This window comes from Carcharhinus amblyrhynchos, chromosome 15, assembly GCF_965287045.1.
Source record: "Carcharhinus amblyrhynchos chromosome 15, sCarAmb.v2.hapA, whole genome shotgun sequence".
NCBI classification, from domain to species: Eukaryota; Metazoa; Chordata; class Chondrichthyes; order Carcharhiniformes; family Carcharhinidae; genus Carcharhinus; species Carcharhinus amblyrhynchos.
In genome coordinates, this window is record NC_137338.1 from 51,817,290 (window position 1) to 51,839,502 (window position 22,213).

Below are 22,213 nucleotides of genomic sequence, written 5' to 3' on the forward strand. Positions count from 1 at the left end.
TTCCATCACAGCTTTCATAAAAGCATGAACCTTAATGAATCATAGAATCCCTACAGTGCAGAAGGAAGCCATTTGGCCCACTGAGTCTGCACCGACAATAATCCTACCCATAAGCCTGCTCAACTCCCTAACACTATGGGGCAATTTAACATGGCTAATCAACCTAATCCACACATCTTTAGATTGTGGAAGGAAACTGAAGCACCTGGAGGAAACCCACGCAGACACAGGGAGAATGGGAAACTCCACACAGATAGTGACCAAAGGCCGGAATAGAACCCGGGTCCCTGGCGCTGTGAGGTAGCAGTGCTAACCACTGCACCACCATGCTGCCTTTTAGAGGCAGAGACAGGAGAAATTGCCATGGCGAATAAGGAAGTGGCAGAGAGGTTGAACAAATATTTTGTCTAGTCCAGAGGGGACCATGGGACTTATAAGAATAGAGAACTTAAAGGACAGAATTTTCCAGTCCAGACACCAAGTGCGGTATCAGACGGAAAAGTCAACGTGGCTCCTGCAGATTGGCAGGGCAGATTGCTGTGCCAGGTCATCTGCTTTTCACTTCATTATTGCTGCATAAATCAGAGCTTGTCAAATCTACAGGCAGGAGATGGGCTAGAGCTCATCCATCCTGCCATTACCTCGTTGAATTGAAGATGTGGCTGCCATATTTAAATTACACCTGCACACACATTGATTCTCTGCAGCCCAAGACTTTTTGTGGCAAGTGATGGCCCCCAAAGGAAACAAGCCCACTGCCCTGAAGTTCAACAATAGGTGTGTGCTGTCTCCTCCAGACAGTTCAGAACCAGGGCGAGTCCTCTGTCTCCATGAATGAAGCTGGAGGTTCACCAACCTGACCATGCAGGCTTGGGAGGAGGTTGCCAGGAGATCCCAGAAGAGAACTACCCCCTCCAGTGCTGAAAAAGGATGAATGATCTTGTCTGCCCCACCAGGGTAAATGAGCCTTTTCCTCACTGTCAAAGCATACTCTCATTAGGCATTCAATGGGTTTCAGTGCACAGGAATCTCTCACAGAATGGACATCACCATTGCTTCTCTCGCACACACTTTGATATCTTCATCTTTTGTAGAGGACGTCACAACTTGCATCTTCAGTCCTCTCATAGGTCCACTCAGCACGCGCACGCGCGCACACACACACACACAAAGTATGCATGCTTATCATCTGATCTTGTTCACAGTCTATCCATCTGTCTTTATGTAGGACAAGGTCAACCACAATAAGGGGGAGAATTCCAGACTGGAGGGGGGATTCCTGAGCTCAGGCCAGTCAACCACTTTGGGAAGCAATGGTTGGTAATGACAAGTGCTTCTCCTGCACTGAAGGCAACATTGATTTCTCACATCAAGCCAGTGAGGGTCCATGCAGTAGTCAACACCCACCTGCCAACACCAAGTGCTATTTAATGCAGGTGATTCTCCAGTCGATTATCCCTTCTCTTTATTACACAGGGTTAGGTCGATTGGCGATGCTAAAATTAAACCTAATGTCAAGGGGGTTAGCAAGGTAAATAAGAGGGGTTAAGGGAATAGGGCCTGGGATTGTGGTCGATGGGCCAACGGCCTCCTTCTGCATTGTAGGGATTCTCCAATTCTATGATTAACAGCTATTTCATCTGCTCTCTTCTTTTATGTGTTGGAATGTAAAGAAATATATTGTTTCCAATATTATTGTGTGGTACTGTGAAGCAGGCTTGTGGGGGCTATTTGTGTATGTGTGTGAGACTAATTCAATTCAATTGAAAACAGACTGCAAGGTTTAAATCATGTAAAAGCAGGCATTTGAAGTGGAAGAGAACAAAGCTCAGATGGGACACAACTAAACAACACGGATGGAAATTGGCATGAGGAAATAAATAAGGCGTTTGTGTTTATTTGTTGAATTTCAACAAGAAATAAAAGGAAGTTTACAACAGGCAAGGATAATAAATGATGAAGCAATGTTATTGAATTTATTTTCCCCAAAAGTAATGACCATAAGCACATGATATTTTAAAATATTCTGGTAAGGTAACTTTCAAAGAAAGCTAAGAACAATGGGTTGGAAGATGAAGGAGAAAAATCATACTTAATGGAAGAATGTAAAGAGGAGTGGCCACATGATATCTTGAAGAGTGTGCTTGGCCAGACTTGTGAAGAACTTTGCCTTTAGCCACTCCAAAGAAATGTTTCTTTGTTCCAGAAAGCAAGGTTTTGTTACAAGCCATGGATTTTCATAGTCAAGGAGAGGGTGAAAGAAGCCCGGTGAAGTACCACCGCCAGCCACTCCCCCCTCCCGCCCCGCCACCCCCGAAAAAAGCAACAGTGGGTTCTTTGTCATCATATTACCAGAAGTTGTATGGCTTAAGAAACTACAGACACTGTTGCCTGGAAAAGTGTGTTAATTTGTGAATCTAATCACGCTTTTTGGGAATGTTGTAGACTAAATTTAACAGTGTAATTATAACATTGTGTGTTTAAATTTTCTTTAATTTTGTAAATGAATGTTTTAATTTAATATTTAAAATTTTGAAAAGTAATATTGGAATCTTTGCTTCTGACTTCAGTACACATACCTTTTCATTTTTTGTATTTCTCATTAGATTCAGACTTTCATTTTTGTTTTCACTTTTTCACACTAATCATCATCATAATTTAAGATGGAAGTCCACGGATGCTGGACTCCACTGCTTTTTCCCATTACCTCAAAAGTTGCAGATCCACTAGTGTTCCAGCAGAATATTTGTCTAACAGGGTCTAAGTAAAAAGAAATCTAAATGGTTCTACTTTTGGTTGCTATCCAGTGAGCCTTGTTTAAAAATCTCTATGTATGGATAACTTTGGCTGCAATGCTTTCCCACAGTTAGTCTGCCATCACTCCTCAAACTCACACATGATGAATCACTTATTTGAGATAGGTACGCCAAAGAAGGGGATCAGAGAGGACTTATTCAGATATTTTTGCCTGCCTCTAATTGACATGGATTCTTATCAATGTTTTTGCCTGTCCCAGGAAATTTTATGGTTTGAGGTGGGGTGAATAAAGCATGCAGAGAGCACAACACATTGCAATTATATCTTTCACATGAGGAGCAGCCGCTACCAGTGGAACTGTGATGAGGAGATGCCGGTGTTGGACTGAGGTAAACATCATAAGAAGTCTCAACACCAGGTTAAAGTCAACAGGTTTATCTGGTACTAAATGCCACTAGCTTTTCAGGTTTGCCCCTTCGTCAGGTGGAGCAGGCAGCTTGTGGTATCGACGACGGTCATGATGTGGAGATGCTAGCACTGGACTCTCTAAACTGTGTGCACCTTGATATGGTCTGTTTGTGATCAAAACTCCCAGTCACCTGACAAAGGGGCAAATCCTAAAAGATAGTGATGTTTACTGCCAAATAAACCTGTTGGACTTTAACCTGGTGTTGAGACTTCATACAGTGGAACTGTGCCCAGCAAGAGACAGGAAAGGAAAAAAGAAAATTGGAAAATAAAGAAATGTTGTATTAGAATCAATCATTAAAGGATCCCCTACAGATCAATATTGAATACTTACTTACTTGATCTGAGAACATCCAGGTTGCCCTGCTGTTCACAAATGAGTTATGGCACGTGTATTTCATCAGAGATGACACAATGTAGATTGTCAGCAGATTTGAAAATAAAAAGACCCAGTAGCAACTAGCTTTAGGTACACGGTTGGTGTCATGGTAGCAAATAGCTCACGTGAAACTCTTGAGACCACAAAATAAGAATCTAGTAACAAGGGTACCATAGGTCAATGATGAAATATTGTCAATCTAGCTGAAGAATGTGTTTATCAACAATATGCATGATGAAAACAGATCACATAAAATGTCTCAAGACATTTGAAAAATGCTACTCCACAATATCCACTGTGCATCCTGGCATCAAGAGGGTGATGAGGAAAGCTATTGACTATTAAGGCTGCCTGCTGGCTCAGCTGTCCAGCTGGACACTATTGCATGGCAGCAGTGAAGAAAAGTAACTTTAAGATGGCTCAAAAAAAAAAGCAAAAAAAAACAAATTCTCAGCCTACATCCAGGCTTTAGCCCCCAGTTACACAATTGCACCATTATAAATAAAGTCCCTTCGTTTTTCTTTTACTTAAATCAAAAAGTGAATAGGTCCACCATGGTTACACCAGTTTTAGCACTGGGAATCTGTGTGACTTTGTGCAGAAATTCTTTTCAGACTTGAGAAATAGTCATTGCTGTGATGGAACAAAAAGCTCTTTCTCTATCTCTAGCTTATTTACTTTCCGTGCTGAGATGACAATGCAGCTGAAGCCAAGTTCATCACTAACAAAATTTAAAGTCAGAAAAAAGATGTGATTGACTTTGACATGAAGCTGGCAATGCGACTACAGGCAGGAAGAAAACACAGTTTACAGCTTGGCCAATGTTAGAGACAACAGTCATCTTTTTTGAAACTGGGAATGAACTAGTTTTTCCAAATAGAACAAACTGGCAATGGCAAAATTAAACATGATTTAGGTTTTATTATAAGGATCAATGGTCATGAAATTCATTTGCTCCTATTTCTTGGCATGGGAGCCATGATTCACGGCATGTCCATACCTGGTCAGATCAAGATGGGCAAGACAAAATCTGTCCGTCTATCTCAGCTGTATGTTTGTGAGAAAGCATTGGTCTCCAGCGCTGGTCTCAATGCTACCATTGCGCTTTACATGGAGCAGGAGATGCCGACACCTATCCATTGTGCTATATACCATGTGTTTTTCTTAAACAGGGATCTAGACTGACAGATGTGACCTTGAAGGCATTACAGAATCACAGAATTGTTATGGCGCAAAAGGAGGTTATTTGGCCCATTGTGTCTTCCCTGGCTCTCCTAGCGAGCATCATGGCTTAATGGCAGACACCTGCCTTTCTTCATACCCCTGCACATTGCTTGAATAGAAACAATCATCTTAAGCCCTTTTGAAAGCCTCAATGCTCGCAACTAGCCCAAAACTGGAACAACTGAAGAAAGAGTTCCATGAGGTAGGTAGCAACTGCTTCAAGCTTACACAATAAAGATCAAAAGATGACATCAGCACATTATGAAGTTGGATTTGTCACTGACTTTGATTTTTTATGAAGAAATCCTGCAAGCAATTGATTCATATTTCAGCATTTGCAGAAACTAGAAAAGGCAAAATTTAACAAGAGAAAACAACCACCAGGCAAAAGCATAGATCGGTTCATCAATGATCTATACAGGCTATGATTACGGAAACTTAAGGAATGAATTGATTACTGGCGAAATCGTAGTATGGATCCTGGGCAAAGCATCATCAGATCTCTTAGAGAAAAGAGAAGATTTAACGCCAAGTAACAAACTAAATGGTACTGAAAATAAATACTGGTGTATTAAACTTGAAGTGGGCGGGCACCCCACAAAATTTAGGAGGACAAGTTTCTGTTTTATCAACCAAAGTCAAATGGCTCAAGCAGTTTATATTGCAATCCTCATCTATCAAATTACAGGATCCTGCTGGGACTAGATTGAAAATCAAAGACCAGACTCTTGGCAATGTTGCAATATACTGATGGTAAAATCTTCAAACCTCTCTCTGTCATTCAAAATTAAGAATGTTCTCTACTGAGCAGAAAAGCATTTCTTAGAACTGAAACTAATCTATGAAGTTGTTGATAAGCATTACAGCAGTACATTTAGGAATGCATTTGCAAAGTATATTTACAAGCCTGGGGAAACTAAAGAGCAAGTCCATATCACCCTCTGAGCTTATCTAAACCAATCTGCCCCTTTACAGTGAGGAAAATCCCTTACCCACTCCTGAACAAAGTCAAATTCAAAGGTGAAATTAAGATGGTGAGGCAGGAAGGAGTTATATTACCAGTTACCATACCAACAAAATAGTGTTTAGGAACGGTCATGGTTCCAAAGATAAATGTCTCTATGTGCGGATTTACCTAAACTAAACAAATCAGTGGCACATGAGATCCACCTGATTGTCACAGTGGATGAGAGTCTTACCGAGCATGCTATTCACCAAGTTTGATGCAAAAAGTAGATTTTGGCAATTGCCTCTGGATGAAGAATCCAGATTGCTCACCGCACTTATTACACCATTCATTACTGTTTCATAGGCTGCCATTTGGAAATGCATCTACTCCATAAATCTTACAGAGGACAATGTCTCAAGCCCGAGAAGGCATGGAACAAGCAGTACTTGGGCAAAATATTTGTACATGGCTCCACACAAGAAGAGCATGACTGCATAATGAGAATAGTCCTCAGAGTATACAGGATGCAGATCTAATATTGAGTGGAAAATGTGAGTTTGCCAAACTGATGACCAAATTTCTAGATCACATAGTATAAGCCACTGGATGTACAGCTGACCCGCAAAAACCAAAATTAATTAGCTTCCACAATCCAGGAACATCACTGAAATTTTGAGATTCCTTGTGATGGTCAGTCAAGTAAGCAAGTTCCTATCAAATTTGGCAGAGGTCAATGAACCATTGAGACAACTGTTGAGACAGGGTCAACAATCTCCTCTGAAAATTTGGCACATTGCAACCCAGCACTACTGAGATAGCAACTGCAAATGCATCGTCAACAGTTGTGGGGGCAGTATTACTTCAAATGTAAAGAGGCAGCATGCAAAGACCATTTTAGAATGCCTCAAGGGCACAGAACAGATATATGCGACAATTGAAAAAGAAGCCTTGGCAGCAACATGGGCATACAAAATACTCTCAGACTATGTAATGGGTTCAAATTGAAACAGACCATATGCTATGAGTCACTCTCCTGAACATGAAAATGGTGAAGATGTTCACCCAGCATCAAGTAGATCAGATTAATATGACGCCATTACAGAGTATGTTCAAGGGAAGTATCAAACGACAGCAGATGCAAAGTCACAGACACCAACAGAAGGAACAAATCAACAGGATTTACACTTCATCAAGGTGGAAGCATATGCACCCCTAATTACTCAACACTTCTCAACTACCGCAAAAAAAATTGAAGGACATATAGCAAGTACAGCAGCATGATGACAGAACTCTCTAGATAAGAGAATATTGTCTGGAAGAATGTCTAGACTATATCCCAGTAATCCAATACTGCACCTACACTAGTCTAAACAGAACAAGCACCTCTTTGTCATTGACAATTTACTAGTTATCAATGGGAGGAGAGTCACACTAAGAACACGTCGGCTTGAAATTCTTCAACAACTTCACTAAGGTCACTTAGGGATAGCAAAAAGCTATGCAAGAGCTCAGTGTGGTGGCCAAGCATTACTCATTCTGTAGGAGAAATGATTTTTTAATTGTCTTCTGTGTGCAGCAAACAGTCAACACTATCACCTTCGGCTTTCTTGGCTGTGGGAGCACTTGGGAATGGATTTATTTGATTTTCAGGAGAAAACATTCCTTACTGTCATTGATTGAGGTGAATTAAGTAAACAGAGTGACTAGCATCATGGTGGAGCAGTCATTTAATCACTGAAGAGAATTTATGCAATACATGGCATTCTGAACATTTTAGCGTCCGACAACGGGTTGCAATTTGCTAACATGTTACTCTAAGATTTTGCAAAAGAATACAGATTTGTTCACATAATCAGTTCACTTCATTCTCCTCAAGCAAATGGAGAAGCCGGGAGAGGTGTACAAACCTTCAAAGGTTTACTGAAGTAGAATGAAAATCTTGATTTATCCCTTCTGAGTTACCTAACCTCATCACCACATATTGCTGCTGGGCTTGTTTTATTTCCTGCAACTTTCCTTTTTGCAGTAGCTGGTGAGTGTTGGAGTAATTAGGGATGTATATGCTTCTACTCTAAAATGGTTTCTCAGCATCAGAGTTATTGATAGGAAGGAGATTGCAAACACAAGTACTATCTCTGCCACAGAAGCTTAAACATTAGAGGAAGGTGGTTGATGTGATCATAATGTCACTGGACTAGTATTCTAGAGGCCCATGCTAGTATTCTGGGGATATGGTTTTAAATCAGTCAAGGCAGCTGGTGGAATTTAAATTCAGTTTAGAAAAATTTGAAATTGAAAGTTAGTCTCGGTACGGGTGACCATGAAACTATTATAGATTGTCATAAAAACTCATGTGGTTCATAATGTCCTTTAAGGAAGGAAATCTGCTGACCTTATCTGATCTAATTTATATGCGACTCTGGACCCATAGCAATGTGGTTGACATTAATGGTCCTCTCAAATAGCCTAGGAAGCCAAAGGATATAGAAGTGGGCAGAAATGTGGGCCTTGAAAGAATAAAATTGAAAAAAATCACGACGAGCGAGATGATAAAAGAGCCTGAGGGAAAATAAAGAGAGAAACAGGATTTGTAATTTCAACCAGAAGCAGGGAGCATGTGTTCCCAGTGCTTAAGTCTGGGGAATGAGTATGGATACAAGACCAACAGAGAGAAAGAACTATCATAAAGAGAGCTCCATAACTGAGACCATACAGGATTGAGACAGACCAGGGTAATATTTCTTAGAAAAGTGTTATAATCTTGGACCAGCACTCTAGGATTTGTTAAGATCTGTTAAGACCAATAATTCTTTCTTTAAAGGAAACAATATTTGAGATTCAAGACACTTGCTAAAAGAATAAAGCCACAAAGTTCCATGGGCATTAAATAAAATAAAAAAAAAATAACTTTACCATGCAAAGTCAGAAAGATAAAACAAAGTTACAAAATCTATCCTACACTCTAACGTGCAAACTTAACATGAGGTACATGAGAATTAACAGAAAAACTGTGGTTGAACACACCACACTGCACACTAAGTGACAGATGCAATGCGGCCAAGATAGATTCAATGGATTTCTCAATAACCCACTCAGGGTTCAGTCAAATTGATGAGCAGATCAATCTTGGTAAACACTCTCTCACAAGGGATTACAGACTTCACCTTTGAAGGTCTCTCCTTGGAATTTGCTCCAAAAGTCTCCCCAATTCTGACAGTGTCAATGAGACAGCCCACCTTGCAGGGTTTCAATCTTGTCTCCCAAGACTGTTTCCCTGGATTCCTGAGATGGCACTCTTGCACCAACTCATAAGTGTAACTTCAACTCTTTGTTCACACAGAGCAAACACTGCTGCTCCAAAAAAGTACCTCAACGTCAGAAAGAGATCAGAACAAGATCAGGAGATTGGTCAAGGTACTCAAAGGCTAACTCTGTGAAGTATCAGACTAAGGGGTGATGTAAGACAATATAAATACGATAGGGATAAAGACTTGGGAGGGGATGTAGGTTAAATGTTCATTTAATGATAATGTACAATCACATGATTGAAAAACCGAGCTCTAAAGGGTGCAGACCTTGTGTAGCATTCCCAACGTGTATGTAGTAGTTCTATAAAGAATAATAATTATATAATAAACTATTCCCAAGCAGTTTGCTTTGCGAGAATAGACAAGCCTCAAAGAACACTGTCTAGACCCTGAACATATGGCGAAACAGTAACTGTACTGAAATAGTGCACAGAGGAATTCTAGGTGAATGCATGAACCAATATGCAAGCAAAGCAAATTACTCCCCCTTCCTTGTGGGTTTTTATTTCTATCTGTAAAATTAAAAAAATTACAATATTATTTTAAACCTGTAGCCATCTATTCCCAGTTCTGAAGAAACATTCTCCATGGGTCATACAGTTCAAATCTGTCTGCCACTTACTGCCTTTTATTCACAAATAAAACATTCACATGACTAAAGGCAGCTGATTGAAACCACAACAGAGCATTGAGACACAAAGGGTTGAATGGCCTCCTTCTGTACTGCAAGTTTCTGCAAATCTATTAACAAGCAGCAGCAAACCTCAGACAAAAATTCATATCAACCTGAAAACTGTATGATCACCAGCACCAGGAGCAATTTAAATGGACTGCACATTGTTCAGAAAGCAGAGACTTTAACTGAAAATAATCAATGTGTTATAGTCTATTTTGAATTCATAAATTCTTTCATCCACTGCTGTAATCTGAAGCAATGTTCTGCGAATGGAATACCCAGTTGAAGTCATGAAACACAATGCTTCCACTCAAACTTCTGCCTTTCTGAAACTGTAAACTCCGAGGCAGGTTAGATTTGATATCTTCTTTTGAAAGTATAGAGGAAAAGGTAAGACATGACTGCCGATTACCTTTTATTAATAGCTGCCCACGAAACATTAATATTATCTGTCATCAGTTCCACCTTCCTGGTATTGTCCATTGAGTAATCCCGCAAAAGCTTGCATGCAAGGTCATTGGCCACATCGACATTTATCTGCCACTGCCGCAGCTCCTTCATGAATTGCTGAAAGATATAAAAGAGTATAATTCTGATATTATGCAGGAAACAATTAATGAAAACTGAGGGGGAAGATTTTGTTGGGGCCGGACTCATTCTTCACATGCAAATTATTTGCCCCCCGCCCCCCCCCACCCCGGCCTAGTGTGATACAGATTCTCTGTGCGAGCTACTTAAAATAAGGGGCAATGATTCAATATTTGCCAAGGATAAGCCTTTGCAATGATTGCAGGCTTAGGTTGCACTCGATAAATGCAATGCTAATTTTGCTTAGATTGAAAATATCTGGGGCTTAACAGCAGCGTTTTTTTCTAATCCTTGTAATTTTTAAAAAGTTAATATTTGTCACCAATTTATTTCATTCAAAAAACAGAAACTACTGAATTAACAACTTCTTCATCTCTAGTGCAGAGTTTTCAATCCACTGCTTCTTCAATATGTTTCACAGTACACAGTACTGCTAGAATCACACTGCTCTTTGTTAACAATGTGAAATTTAAATAATATTCTGATCAGCTTTCAGCATGAAATAATTAATCTCTTTCTTGTAGCTGTTGTAGAAAATTGATCCTCCTCCTATATTTCTTGCTGCACCTACTTTTCTGCACTGGACACGTTTTCCTTATGTTTTTGTTTCAGATATCTACTCCCTTGTGCAGTAACCTTGTTACTTGCACTTTTACTGTGAAACTTTTGCAGCCAAGAACAGGTCGGTGTCACCTCCGGATTCAACTTATTCCAAAGCTCTCCTGCTTGGGTACCCACCTTCTGTAAATGATTCCACACCAAGTTGCTCTTGCTCATCAATCTTATTCTCACTGATAAATGCTGGCTCCCTGTTCCCAGAGGCCTCAAATGTGTCAGTCGTCTTTTTTAAAATCCCCCAAGGAGTTTTGCTCCTTCCTACCTCTGAAACCTCCTCCAACACAACAGCTCCAAACTGTCCACTCTGCCGACTCTAGCCTTTTATGCAGTTCTTATTGGACCATTTTACACTGCACCCAATTTTTTTGCCCACTCAGTGTGTGATCTGCTACTGCAGGTATTGTAGTAATGCTGAGGACCATTTCAGTTCCAAAGTTTGTATCGTCTGTCTGAACTGTGGATCTTTACCTCAAAAGGCAGAACAATTTACCTTCTGCCTTTCTGTCCCTGCTCTCAGTGTCATTAAGTACATTAGAGGTGTAAAGCAGTTCACAATTGTCCTATTTACATAGAAATATTCCACACAAGGTTGGTAATTTGGGTTCGGCTGATTTATATTATTCCAGTTAGGTAAACTGTGTCAAAGCAGCAAGTAATGACCAGAATCTTATTCTTAGAAGAAAAAAAAGTTCTTTGATTGGAGATGACAATTCTCTCTTTTTGTCAAATGCGATTTACTTTTGTTGTAGTGGAAATAATTTGATCCAAGAATAGAAATACAGAACAGCTGCCACGTCAAAATAAAAGTTTTAAACATTTGACAGACTGATATAGTTCCTGAACGACTAGCAAATTTTTTTTAAAACAAAGTCCTCTATTTCTCATTGTTCCACTGTTTGATTTCAGACAATGTCATTTATATGGGGCCAAGTATTATGTCAGTGACCCAGTTCAAGATGACAAGAGAAACAAAACTACAAATATATGTTTTCCCAAAAGATGCATGCCATTTACTTGAGGGAAAAAAAATTCAGAACATAAATCACGGTGTCGAAAATGACCTTCTGTGCAAAATGCTAACATCCACAGAGCTCCTAATGCAAAAACATGAAGGAGCACATAAGTATTAGGAGTAGGAATGAGCCATTCTGCCCCTTAAGCCTGCCCCGGATCATGGCTGATTTGATTGTTGCCTCAACTCCACTTTCCTGTTCAACCTCCGTCCCCCGCCCCACTTCCAGAACCCTTAACTCACTTGCTGATCAATAATGTATTTTTCAATGTAGTATTTTAAAAATGGTTATATAAATAAGTGCAATTTTGAACAATATAGATGAGACAATTTCAGGTTTAATCCAGGGTTTGCTCCAAGTACAACAATGCCCTCCACCCCACCCCAGGCCCTGGCTAGATAGGAGGAGTAGAACAAAAATTGCTCCATTCATTGATCCTGACTGAAATATTTGGATTTGAGCAACAGATGAGAACAAAATGTAGCTTAGACGTTGATGGTTCCAGATTTTAGCTGTCTGGTCTCATGTATAAAGGAACAGCTATGAAGGGGAAATTAGAGGAGGCCAGTTGGCGCCCATGAATCTGTATGCCAACATGAGTACCTCTTTGAGAATGCTGAAAAATCGGGAACATTGTTTGTACAGTGTAAGGAGTCAGTAAAACTAGGTGGATAAATAGAGGGGAATTACATATGATTCCATGTAACAGAGATAACAGCTCAAGGCACAATAACAAATAAAAATTTCAGCAGCTGCAGATCTGGCAGCATCATTGAATTGCCAGCTGCATTCACTGGCACCTACTAACTGTCTCTATACTTTATGTCATGTTGGTGCCAAACAAAACACAGCCATACTGTAGAACTGAGAGGGTGTAAGAATTGTGCAACTTCACTTTGAAATTTAATGTCAACAAGCACCCCATTGCTATAGCAACTATGGGTTCTACTTTTCTATTCCATACAGGGAAAAAAGACTCCTGTTAACAATTCAAAATGTAATTATTAATTTCTAACAATGTTACTTTTTTCCACACAATAACCTTAAACTTAAAATATACATAAACACAGATAATGGAGTTGGCTGAAAACAATTCCAAGTCAGGCTGCCACTGAGCAACTGAGGGTTTTAACTTCATGGAAAGGTTTTATTAAGACACACAACCTCAAACCTCCATCAGCTAGCACACAGTTCACCCAACTGTAAACACTCAACTGTCACAAAAAAAGGTGAAAGATGATCAGTAGCAGTTAATCCTTGATGCACTCTCACTAGATGGCAGCATGATAATGCTACAACCAATCTCGAACTCTCATTTCAAAACTGCGCCAAGAATGGTGCCTTGCAAAATTTATTCTTGTAACAATACCATCAACAGCCTTGTAGCACTGTGGCTGTTCATTTTTCTCTCCAAACTGATTAGAAAATTAAATACATAGGCTGCAATTATACTACAACTGACAATCCACACATGTACATGTATTGAATGACTGCTAATGCATCGATGAACCTTTGGTTGTAATGCACACAACTTCAGACTTACTCTCAAGATGAGCTGAACTGCACTCCTCCAGCATCACTCAATGCATTTGAGTGTTAGCAAAAGGTCAGTGGTAGCACATATTCTCTTCTAACAATAACAACACCCAATTTCAAAGTACCAGTAGGTCAAATGCCACATGGCAATTTTCAAATATCACTTTTAACATGGGTGGTACTCTCCCACTGCTGGATTGAACACAATTAGGTGTGATGCTCTATCTACAAGGAGTTCTCACAATGCTTGGCTTCAATGCTGTTGAATATCAGATAGGGGCCAGTCACTCGATTTATACAACTATCTTTCACTTGGAGTTAACAAATTTTCCTCATTTGCAACATTAATTGGGTAATCCATATCCTATTCATTTTTATCCTCCACTTTTCATCATTGATGAATGTGTGGTTCCTAAATAGCTCAAGTTGGTACACAGGACCCATTTAAAGTGCCTCATCCTTGACATTGCTTAGAAATGTCAGTAAGGATGATAGCAAGTTCTTGAGGCTGTCGGCTTTCTGCATGCTGCTACTGCAGCGAGTGATCTATTTAATGAGTACCCATTTCAATGCTGTAAATGTTATAACAGAATTCAGCTGCTTGCAGATATTCCATATTATGAAAGCATGCCTGGAGGGCTAAGCTGTGTAAATTTCTAGTACAATATTTTTCAAAATTGCTTCATGCAGTCTTCAATTGAGTTGATGCACTTGAAAGTATAACATGCAGTCAACAATTGGATTGGAAAACTTCAGTCAGATTTATGGGGCAAAACACCATAGAGCTAAATAACAAATAATTACTGGATTTCGAAAGCCTGCCCATTATGTCAAGAGAAATTACAATTCAACCTAGAAATATTGAGCAAAAGGAGTTGCCTTTTTGTATATAAAAGCCAAAATAGAGTTTAAAGAATTCTCGATCTCTCAAAAACACATTTTGGGGTTAAGAAAGGGAGCTAAAATCCCAGGGGCTGAAAGTTGGTCAAACTAGTCCTTTGAGCTCCATTTTAAAAGGATGAAAAGAAATTCAGCATTTGGACTCAAAAGTGTTCCTGCAATGCTAACAAAAGAGACACTGAATTGTGACAGAGAAGACAGGACCAAATTCAAGCTTTGGAAAATAGAATGTGTTAGAGTGAAGCCTGAACTGTTCAGAGTCAGTTGTGGGGATGAATGATACTAAGAGCAAACTCCGCACCTGGAATATTTGATTCCCAGCTTCGCCATCAGAATGTGCCCAAAAACACACATATTACCAAAAGTTAATGGCAAGAGAACATCAGAGGCCTTCAACCTGCCCAATGAGTGCTGGAGAGTGGCATGTCCTATCTAGCAGTAGTAAGCCATAACCTAGAATGATGTCACAGGCAGTATGTTAAAGGGTCCCCTGGCACAGGGCAGTGTCAAGAGACCAAGCAGATGAATAGCTAATAGAATGATTGTGGAAATAGAAGACAAGTAGTTTCCAGTCTTGCAAGGTAAGAGCATTTAATTTTTAGTTACTCTCCACAAACCTTGTCACTTTTCATAGGTGGCATTCTTTTCAAACGTCAGCAAGTCTCCCATTTCTTGACATGGAGGAGTTGTACTTTTGTTACATGTTTCCCCACATTGATGTTTGCACCATTGGAGTGTGGGGAGAGTTAGAGTCGAAGGGCCAAATCAACCCCTAGCTTCAGTGAGATTTCGATCTTCATCACCTGAATACAGTATCAGAGTGACGTGAGCAGCTATGCCAACCCCTGACAAGAGGAGGAAGCCCTGCCCAATTAGGTGGGATAGAGCATCACACCCAATTGTGTTCTCTTGCTGTGTGGCAGGAGATGGCCATGGTGCCAACCACATAAGCATTATCATAAAAATTTGCTGCCAGGGCCAGAAAAGGATCGATGACCCAATGAGGTCAGTCAGGGTGAGAATGATATTAGTGTGAGCTATCTTGATCCAATCTGCTGCACATCTCACTTGCAAATGCAGGAGGCAATTGAGTGTTGCTGCTGCTCAAAGATAGCATAATTGCACAAGGACAAAGCTGTCCTAGACCATGCCATTGGGAATTTGAAGCAGTCCTCTATTTATAGGACAGGTGGTTTGCAGGATGAGCGTAAAGATACATCTGCTTAGCCTCCAGGCTGGCACACATTGAGCTTTTAATGGGTTGGAGGCATACCATGAGATTATTTGAAATTGTGGAAGACTGCACTCGAACAAATGATTATAGGCGAAGCGAGTCCACAGTGCCCGTGAGAGAACTTGTACAGGCAGGGAATTCTGAATTGGAAGCCCTGACATCTTTTCAAGAGGATATACTGGTGATCATGGGCCCCAATTCCTTCAATAATGGCAGAGATGAGATTGGAAGAAAGCCAGAATTTGGTGAGATGGAGAAAAGCTTGGACTGATACGCAAGGGGAAAGGGCTAGTGAAGGTTTAATACAGGATCAGCATTATCCAGTGTGGGTGGTGAATATTGTTCACATATTGAAACCTGACAATCATCATCATCTGAAGCTTGGCATGATCGTTTAAGGGTGTATTGTCTTTGCAAAGCCTAATCACTCATGTCACAGTGAAATGGTTGACAAGTGTTGTGTGATAGGCTGAATGGCAAGGTCTTTGATACCAATAATCCCCTTATTGACGTATCTCTGTTACAGAAGAAGCCTCCTTCCACTGAACCTCTGCCAGAAACCATGCCACCATCTCCCTTTGAGAAGGAAGAAAGAATCCTCGGAGGATGCAGCATCACATCTTCTCTCAGCACCTAGTGCCATCGCAGATACCAGCACCTCAACAGGGTTCGTGTGTCGCTCAGGGGCACATACACTTTGGTGAGGGCACTTCACATTCACTTGCAAAGCTGCTGGACAGCATGGTGAAGCAGGTCTTGGGGAATTGGAGAGGTGTCCAGGGTTATCCAAAGACTGATTTAGAGATGGATGATCTGCCTCTGAAGTGGTCCATAAAGTGACAGATGCTGCATGTGCAGCACAATGTCCTTGAAGACTTGGCAGGTTTTTGGCAGGGTTGCATGCTGTGGCTCAGTCTGTGGTGCTGTCCTTCCAGGCCATGCGCACTGCAAGCATCCACTCGTCACAGCACCGAGCTTCTTCCATGGGCAGACTGCTGACTGTCCTGGAAGGGCAAACCAAGCACATTGCAGACACAATCATGGGGATGTGCTCCAACCTACACACATTGCCCTGGCTCTGAGGTCAGGGGCACAAAGCAAGGGTAACAGGAGAATTGGGAGATTGGTCACACATCCAACTGTTGAAACCTCACAATCTCAGGAAGGACCAACTGGTCCTTGTGGTGGGGGATGAATACATTTTTATATCAGTAATGGAATCAAAGGTTATGGGGAAAGAGCAGGAAAGTGGACATGAGGAATATCAGATCAACCATGAACCTTTTGAATAGTGGAGCAGAACTGCTTACTCCTGTTTCTATTTCTTATAGTCCTTTAGTCTTGTGGGATGAGCAACAGTTGCTTCCATCTGGAAGTTCCTCTCATGGCACTTCTGATGGGGACAGCATCTTCTCTGTTCATTGACCAATGACAGACCTTGACCATTGCTGCAGTAGATGAAGATTCATATACATAGAGTCTTCCTTCTGGACTGGCAGACCATTCAAGATCACAGTTCCACGGTGAACACCCACTATGATCATCCAAAGCAAGGAGACTGGTGATCAGATGCCTCTCTCTAGTGCAGTTGCAAGCAAGGGGGAAAGCACTACTCCGGAGCACCCATACGTATGTTACTAAATAACCACATTAGTCAGAAAGGGTATATGAGTGAAGAGCAATGTTTGTTGATAAACAAACATCTCACAACATCAGGGACCAGGGCAAGTGCCGAGACTGTGACTAGACTCTAGAAGTTGAGGGACATGAGAAAAGGCTGGGCGAGACCAGGAGGCATTGTGAGCTCATTTGGGGAGATAGATAATGTGTGGATATGAGGGTGACACAACTTTCTAATAAGGTATAGCAAAGGAGTGCCCAGCTGGTCCCCAAGAACATCTATTGCTGTGGACTCGCGCATTATTGAAACTGCTGATGTATTAAGGCATTACGGCCATCCATGCCATCACAGCCAAGAGCATTGCCGCAGTGCCTCAACTCTTCATCGTGCTTGCTCTCAGAAAATTAGCCACCATCTAGTGAGTGCTCTGTCTCCAAGGAAGATCCTCTTTGGATCGTGAGATTATGAAGTGACACAGCAAATTATGACAATCAGGGACTATCACAAGTCCTCCAGTGAGGAGGAGGACTGCAAAACTCTTCCAGATCTGTCCAGGCATTTGAATCTCATTCCCAGGAGACTGAGGGTCAGCTCCACTATGGCCCTGGTGCTGCCAAGGCGCTCAGTGGACCTCCTTTCCGGCTCAGTTTTGGGCACCCTCACAGATATCATTAGCTATCATTTCAGTGGCTATTCCTCCAAAGAATCAGTGCCGGTTAGAAGGTTTGGAACTTGAGATCCAAAGGATGTAAGAGTAGTGACTGCTGTCACAGTACCTGTCACACATCTGCATGACGGGCCAATGATAGTTGCACACCAGCTGGGCATTCAGTGAGTAGAAGCCCTTTCTGTTGAAGAAGGCTGTCCTCTATATCTCTCGCACTGGTTGATGGGCTGTAGAACATAATTCTCTATTGTTTCTGAGCTGTAACCAAATAGATTGTGAACTCAAGGGTAGCAAAAAAAGAGATGGAAAGCCTCCTGATATCATACCTTGGGGGAAGTGACAATAGTGTTAAAAATGTGGAAAGCTCTATAGATTCCATATTAGTGAAAAGTAGTTGCAACTATTGCCATGCTTCCATCAGTTGTAATGGCGGAGAAATAACTGAGATGCATAAAATGTAATTTTAGTAGGGGGTGTTATAAAAATTTTTGAGGGACAAAATGACCCGTGTGCTGCAAAATATATTCTTGTGGTGGGAAGGGGAAAGGCTTCATCCCATGAAATTTTGATTTTTTTTGGTGTTTTATCCAGCATTTTTAAAAATACTTTAATTTTGAAGTGTAGTGCTGGTGCTATATATTTTACTTCAAATTGCATTCTTGGATACATTGTCAGCCTCACCTGACATGCAGGAATTAAGATCCCAATCCACCTAATTTGTGGAATTGATCCCAAAGTTGCAGCCAAAGTGAAGAGGTGAAAATATATTTATTTCTACAAGTTTGCCTTTATCGCTGTTGTATTCTTGCTCAAAAACAGGGCAGTGTATGGCCAATAATCACCTAATAATTAATGCATTCGTTAGGTCAGCAGGATTTAGAGGAAGCATATGGACTGGAGTAGGATGAGAGGTGGCAGGAGGAGGCATGAAAGGAGAGTGGGGGAAAGGAGAAAGAATAAGAGAGATGGAACAATTAAGGGAATGAGAGGTGAGGGAGGACGAGACAGGATTGGCAGAGAAAAGACAGAAGCAGTGCAGGTATTTTGTTGGCAGAAACAATTCTACTCAAATTGCAAGCTAACCCAATCAGTATGAAAATTCCAGTAAAATAGCAGCCATAGGATTTATATTACAACTCGGTGAAGGTGTACTTAAGGTGCAAAGTTGCAGACCAATGCCATCATGAGAGCTTTGACATAAATTTGAACTCCAACAATAGTGAAACTTGTCAAGATTCAACGGCGTGGTAGTTTAAAATCATATTTGTTGGGAAAGCACTTGGACCAGGACGGTCCAACTTTGGATCAATTCCACAAATTAGGTGGATTGGGGGCTTAATTTCGGCACACAAAGTGAAGCTGACAATGTATCCAAGAATGCAGTTTGAAGTAAAATCTATAGCACCAGCACTACACTTCAAAATTAGAAGACTTAATGCTGGATAAAACACCAAAAAAAAAATCAACATTTCATGGATAAACTAACAGAAAGCAAAGAGTGGGGTAAATGGGTGTTTTCCTGGTTGGTGATTAGTGACTAGTGATGTGCCTCAGGGATCAGTGTTGGGTCTGCAATTGTTCACGATTTACATGGATGACTTGGAGTTGGGGACTAAGTGTAGAGTCAAAATTTGCAGATGACACTAAGATAGGTGTGCAGAGGATGCTGAAATCTAAAAAGGGATATAGATAGTCTAAGTGAGTGGGCAAGGGTCTGGCAGATGGAGTATAATGTTGGTAAATATCAGGTCATCCATTTTGATCAGAATAACAACAAAATGGACTATAATTTAAATGGTAAAAAATTTCAGAATGCTGTGCAGAGGGACCTGGATGTCCTTGTGCAATAACTACAAGGAGTTGGTTTGAAGGTAATTAAGAAGGCAAATGGAATTTTGTCCTTCATTGCCAGAGGGATGGAGTTTAAACACAGCGAGGTTCTATTGCAGCTGTATAAGGTGCAGTTGAAGCCACACCTGGAGTACTGTGTACAGTTTTGGTCTCCTTACTTGAGAAAGGATGTACTGATGCTGGAGGGATTACAGAGGAGATTCACTAGGTTGATTCTGGAATTGAGAGGGTTGGCTTATGAGGAGAGACTGGGGCTATATTCATTGGAATTCAGAAGAATGAGGGGAGATCTTATAGAAACATACAAGATTATAAAGGGAATAGATAAGATAGAAGCAGGGAAGTTGTTTCCACTGGCGGGTGAAATTGGAACTAGGGAGCATGGCCTCAAAATAAGAGGGAGCAGATTTAGGACTGAGTTGGGGAGGAACTTCTTCACACAAAGGGTTGTGAATCTGTGGAATTCCCTACCCACTGAAGCAGTTGAGGCTACCTCTGAATGTTTTTAAGGTAAGGGTAGATAAATTTTTGAACAGTAAAGGAATTAAGGGTTATGGTGAGCGGGCGGGTAAGTGGAGCTGTGTCCATGAAAAGATCGACCATGATCTTACTGAATGGTGGAACAAGCTTGAGGGGCCAGATGGCCTGTTCCTAGTTCTTATGTTCGTAAGTTTTTCCCCTTTCCTTTACAAGGATATATATTGCAACACATAGTTCATTTTGCCCTCAATGTTCATAAAGGGCCCTTGGATTCCCTCATACCCAGCCTTCCCTTTCCTTTTCTGCACTGGAGCTCTCTGGAGACCCTATATGCAGCAGGTCCATTCCAACCAGGCCTCGCCAATCCTTGGTGCAATTCACACTGCTGCCCAAACACTTGTAATGATTTCCCCTCCACCTGGTCCTATAGAGCCTGTTAGAAGACAACATCTTCAAGATAGGTGAGAAAGGCAGAACATTTTGAAATACAAGGAAATCAATCTTCTCGAATATGGGTTGAATTTTAACGTTTTGATCCACTCACAGAGGGGGGGTCCTGGCAGCCAATCGGGAACCCAAATGTTTCAGCTGTGTTTTTCTGTGGATGTATAACTGGGCCATGATATTCGTATCTCATTTCTTGGGTTTCCTGATCAATTAGAATAGGTGAGCATGACAGCAATCTATACCTCTGCTATTTAAGGGAATCTGGCAAAGATCAGAATAGAAGAATTCTGTAAGTGTCATGACAGAGCCACAACTTGATAGATGGACTGTCAACATGGGAATGCTATCCAACAGTTGTCAGATGCATCTTCCGCAGGCAATGTTTCACAGCAGACAGAAGAAAGAAACCTACTTTGGAGACTGAACATACATGTAAGAGGGACTCAGCAGCAGGAGTGCTCCTGAATATAGAGTCATACGAGGCACAACACCTTCATCAGGGCAGGAAAGGTGTATGACAGAACACACAAATGGAAACCCTTTCATTTTGCACAGAACACAAGGAAGTGGTGGAAAACCTCAAGTGCCTACCAGTCATTGCTACATTGGCTATATCGGAAGACACTGCATGCAAAACCATTGGAAATGGAAAGATGGGGGCCTCCTTGCTACCTGGCAACAGAGTCAGGGAATGAAATATGATGATCTGCACAATGATATTTATCTTAGCCTCCTCACTACTTCTGTTCCAATTCATACCTTTTATCTTACAAGGGTCCTTCAAGTTTCCCTCAGAATCTTGTACTGGAGAAGGACAAAGTTTCCTCACAAGAGGTCTCTCCCTCTGAAAAAGCACCATCAGAGAACTCATGCACACCCTCCACCAGCTTTTATACAGGCACCTCAGTGTGTGAATGAATCTGTCCTGTGCAGCTAAGCAAGCACTGCAGGTAACCTGGCCACAGCAGCCTCTTCCTTTTTCACATGTTGCTCCCTCTCTTTTGTTCTCCAGGACCTTCAGCCTTCTCTGTTGTACAAAGTATCAGATCAGTATTATTCTGAAAAGTAATCTTGGCACATTCTGAAGGGTGCCCAGATCTGCCCTGAATCTCATCCTTAGTTTCCCAATAGTCAATGACCAAACATACTCACATGGCTTTGCTTCCTGGAGATCACAGAGGGCTCATCAGCCATTAGGCGTCATTAGCCATGTTATCTCCAAGAAGCCATCACTCTGATTCTGCTTTGGAGGTGTGAAAGTCAGTGGGAGAATTAATTGGTGCTAAATATAGGCATTACGGCAGCTTCCAGGATATCTTGTACAGATATCAATAGTCGCATTTGCGCTGAACTATAATGGAATAGGATTCTTGTTGGTTGATGAACGCTGTTGGTTGGTCTGAGGGTATATAATCTATGATTCCTTGGTTATCTGGAAATCCAGTTACAGCAACAATTCTGAGGGCCCTTTATTCTGACTAGACCCATCACTACCTA

At 41.1% G+C, this 22,213-nt stretch overlaps 1 protein-coding gene across 9 annotated transcripts in view; it reads right to left on the reverse strand.

The window, feature by feature from the left end:
- dmd (dystrophin) overlaps window positions 1-22,213 on the reverse strand; it is a 1,714,977-nt gene that overhangs the window by 303,685 nt on the left and 1,389,079 nt on the right. For all 9 annotated transcript variants that reach the window (XM_080203928.1, XM_080203931.1, XM_080203930.1 and 6 more), the window contains one exon: window positions 10,174-10,328. In XM_080203928.1, coding sequence (XP_080060054.1) covers window positions 10,174-10,328 — 155 coding nt within the window. The remainder of the gene's footprint in view (window positions 1-10,173; window positions 10,329-22,213) is intronic.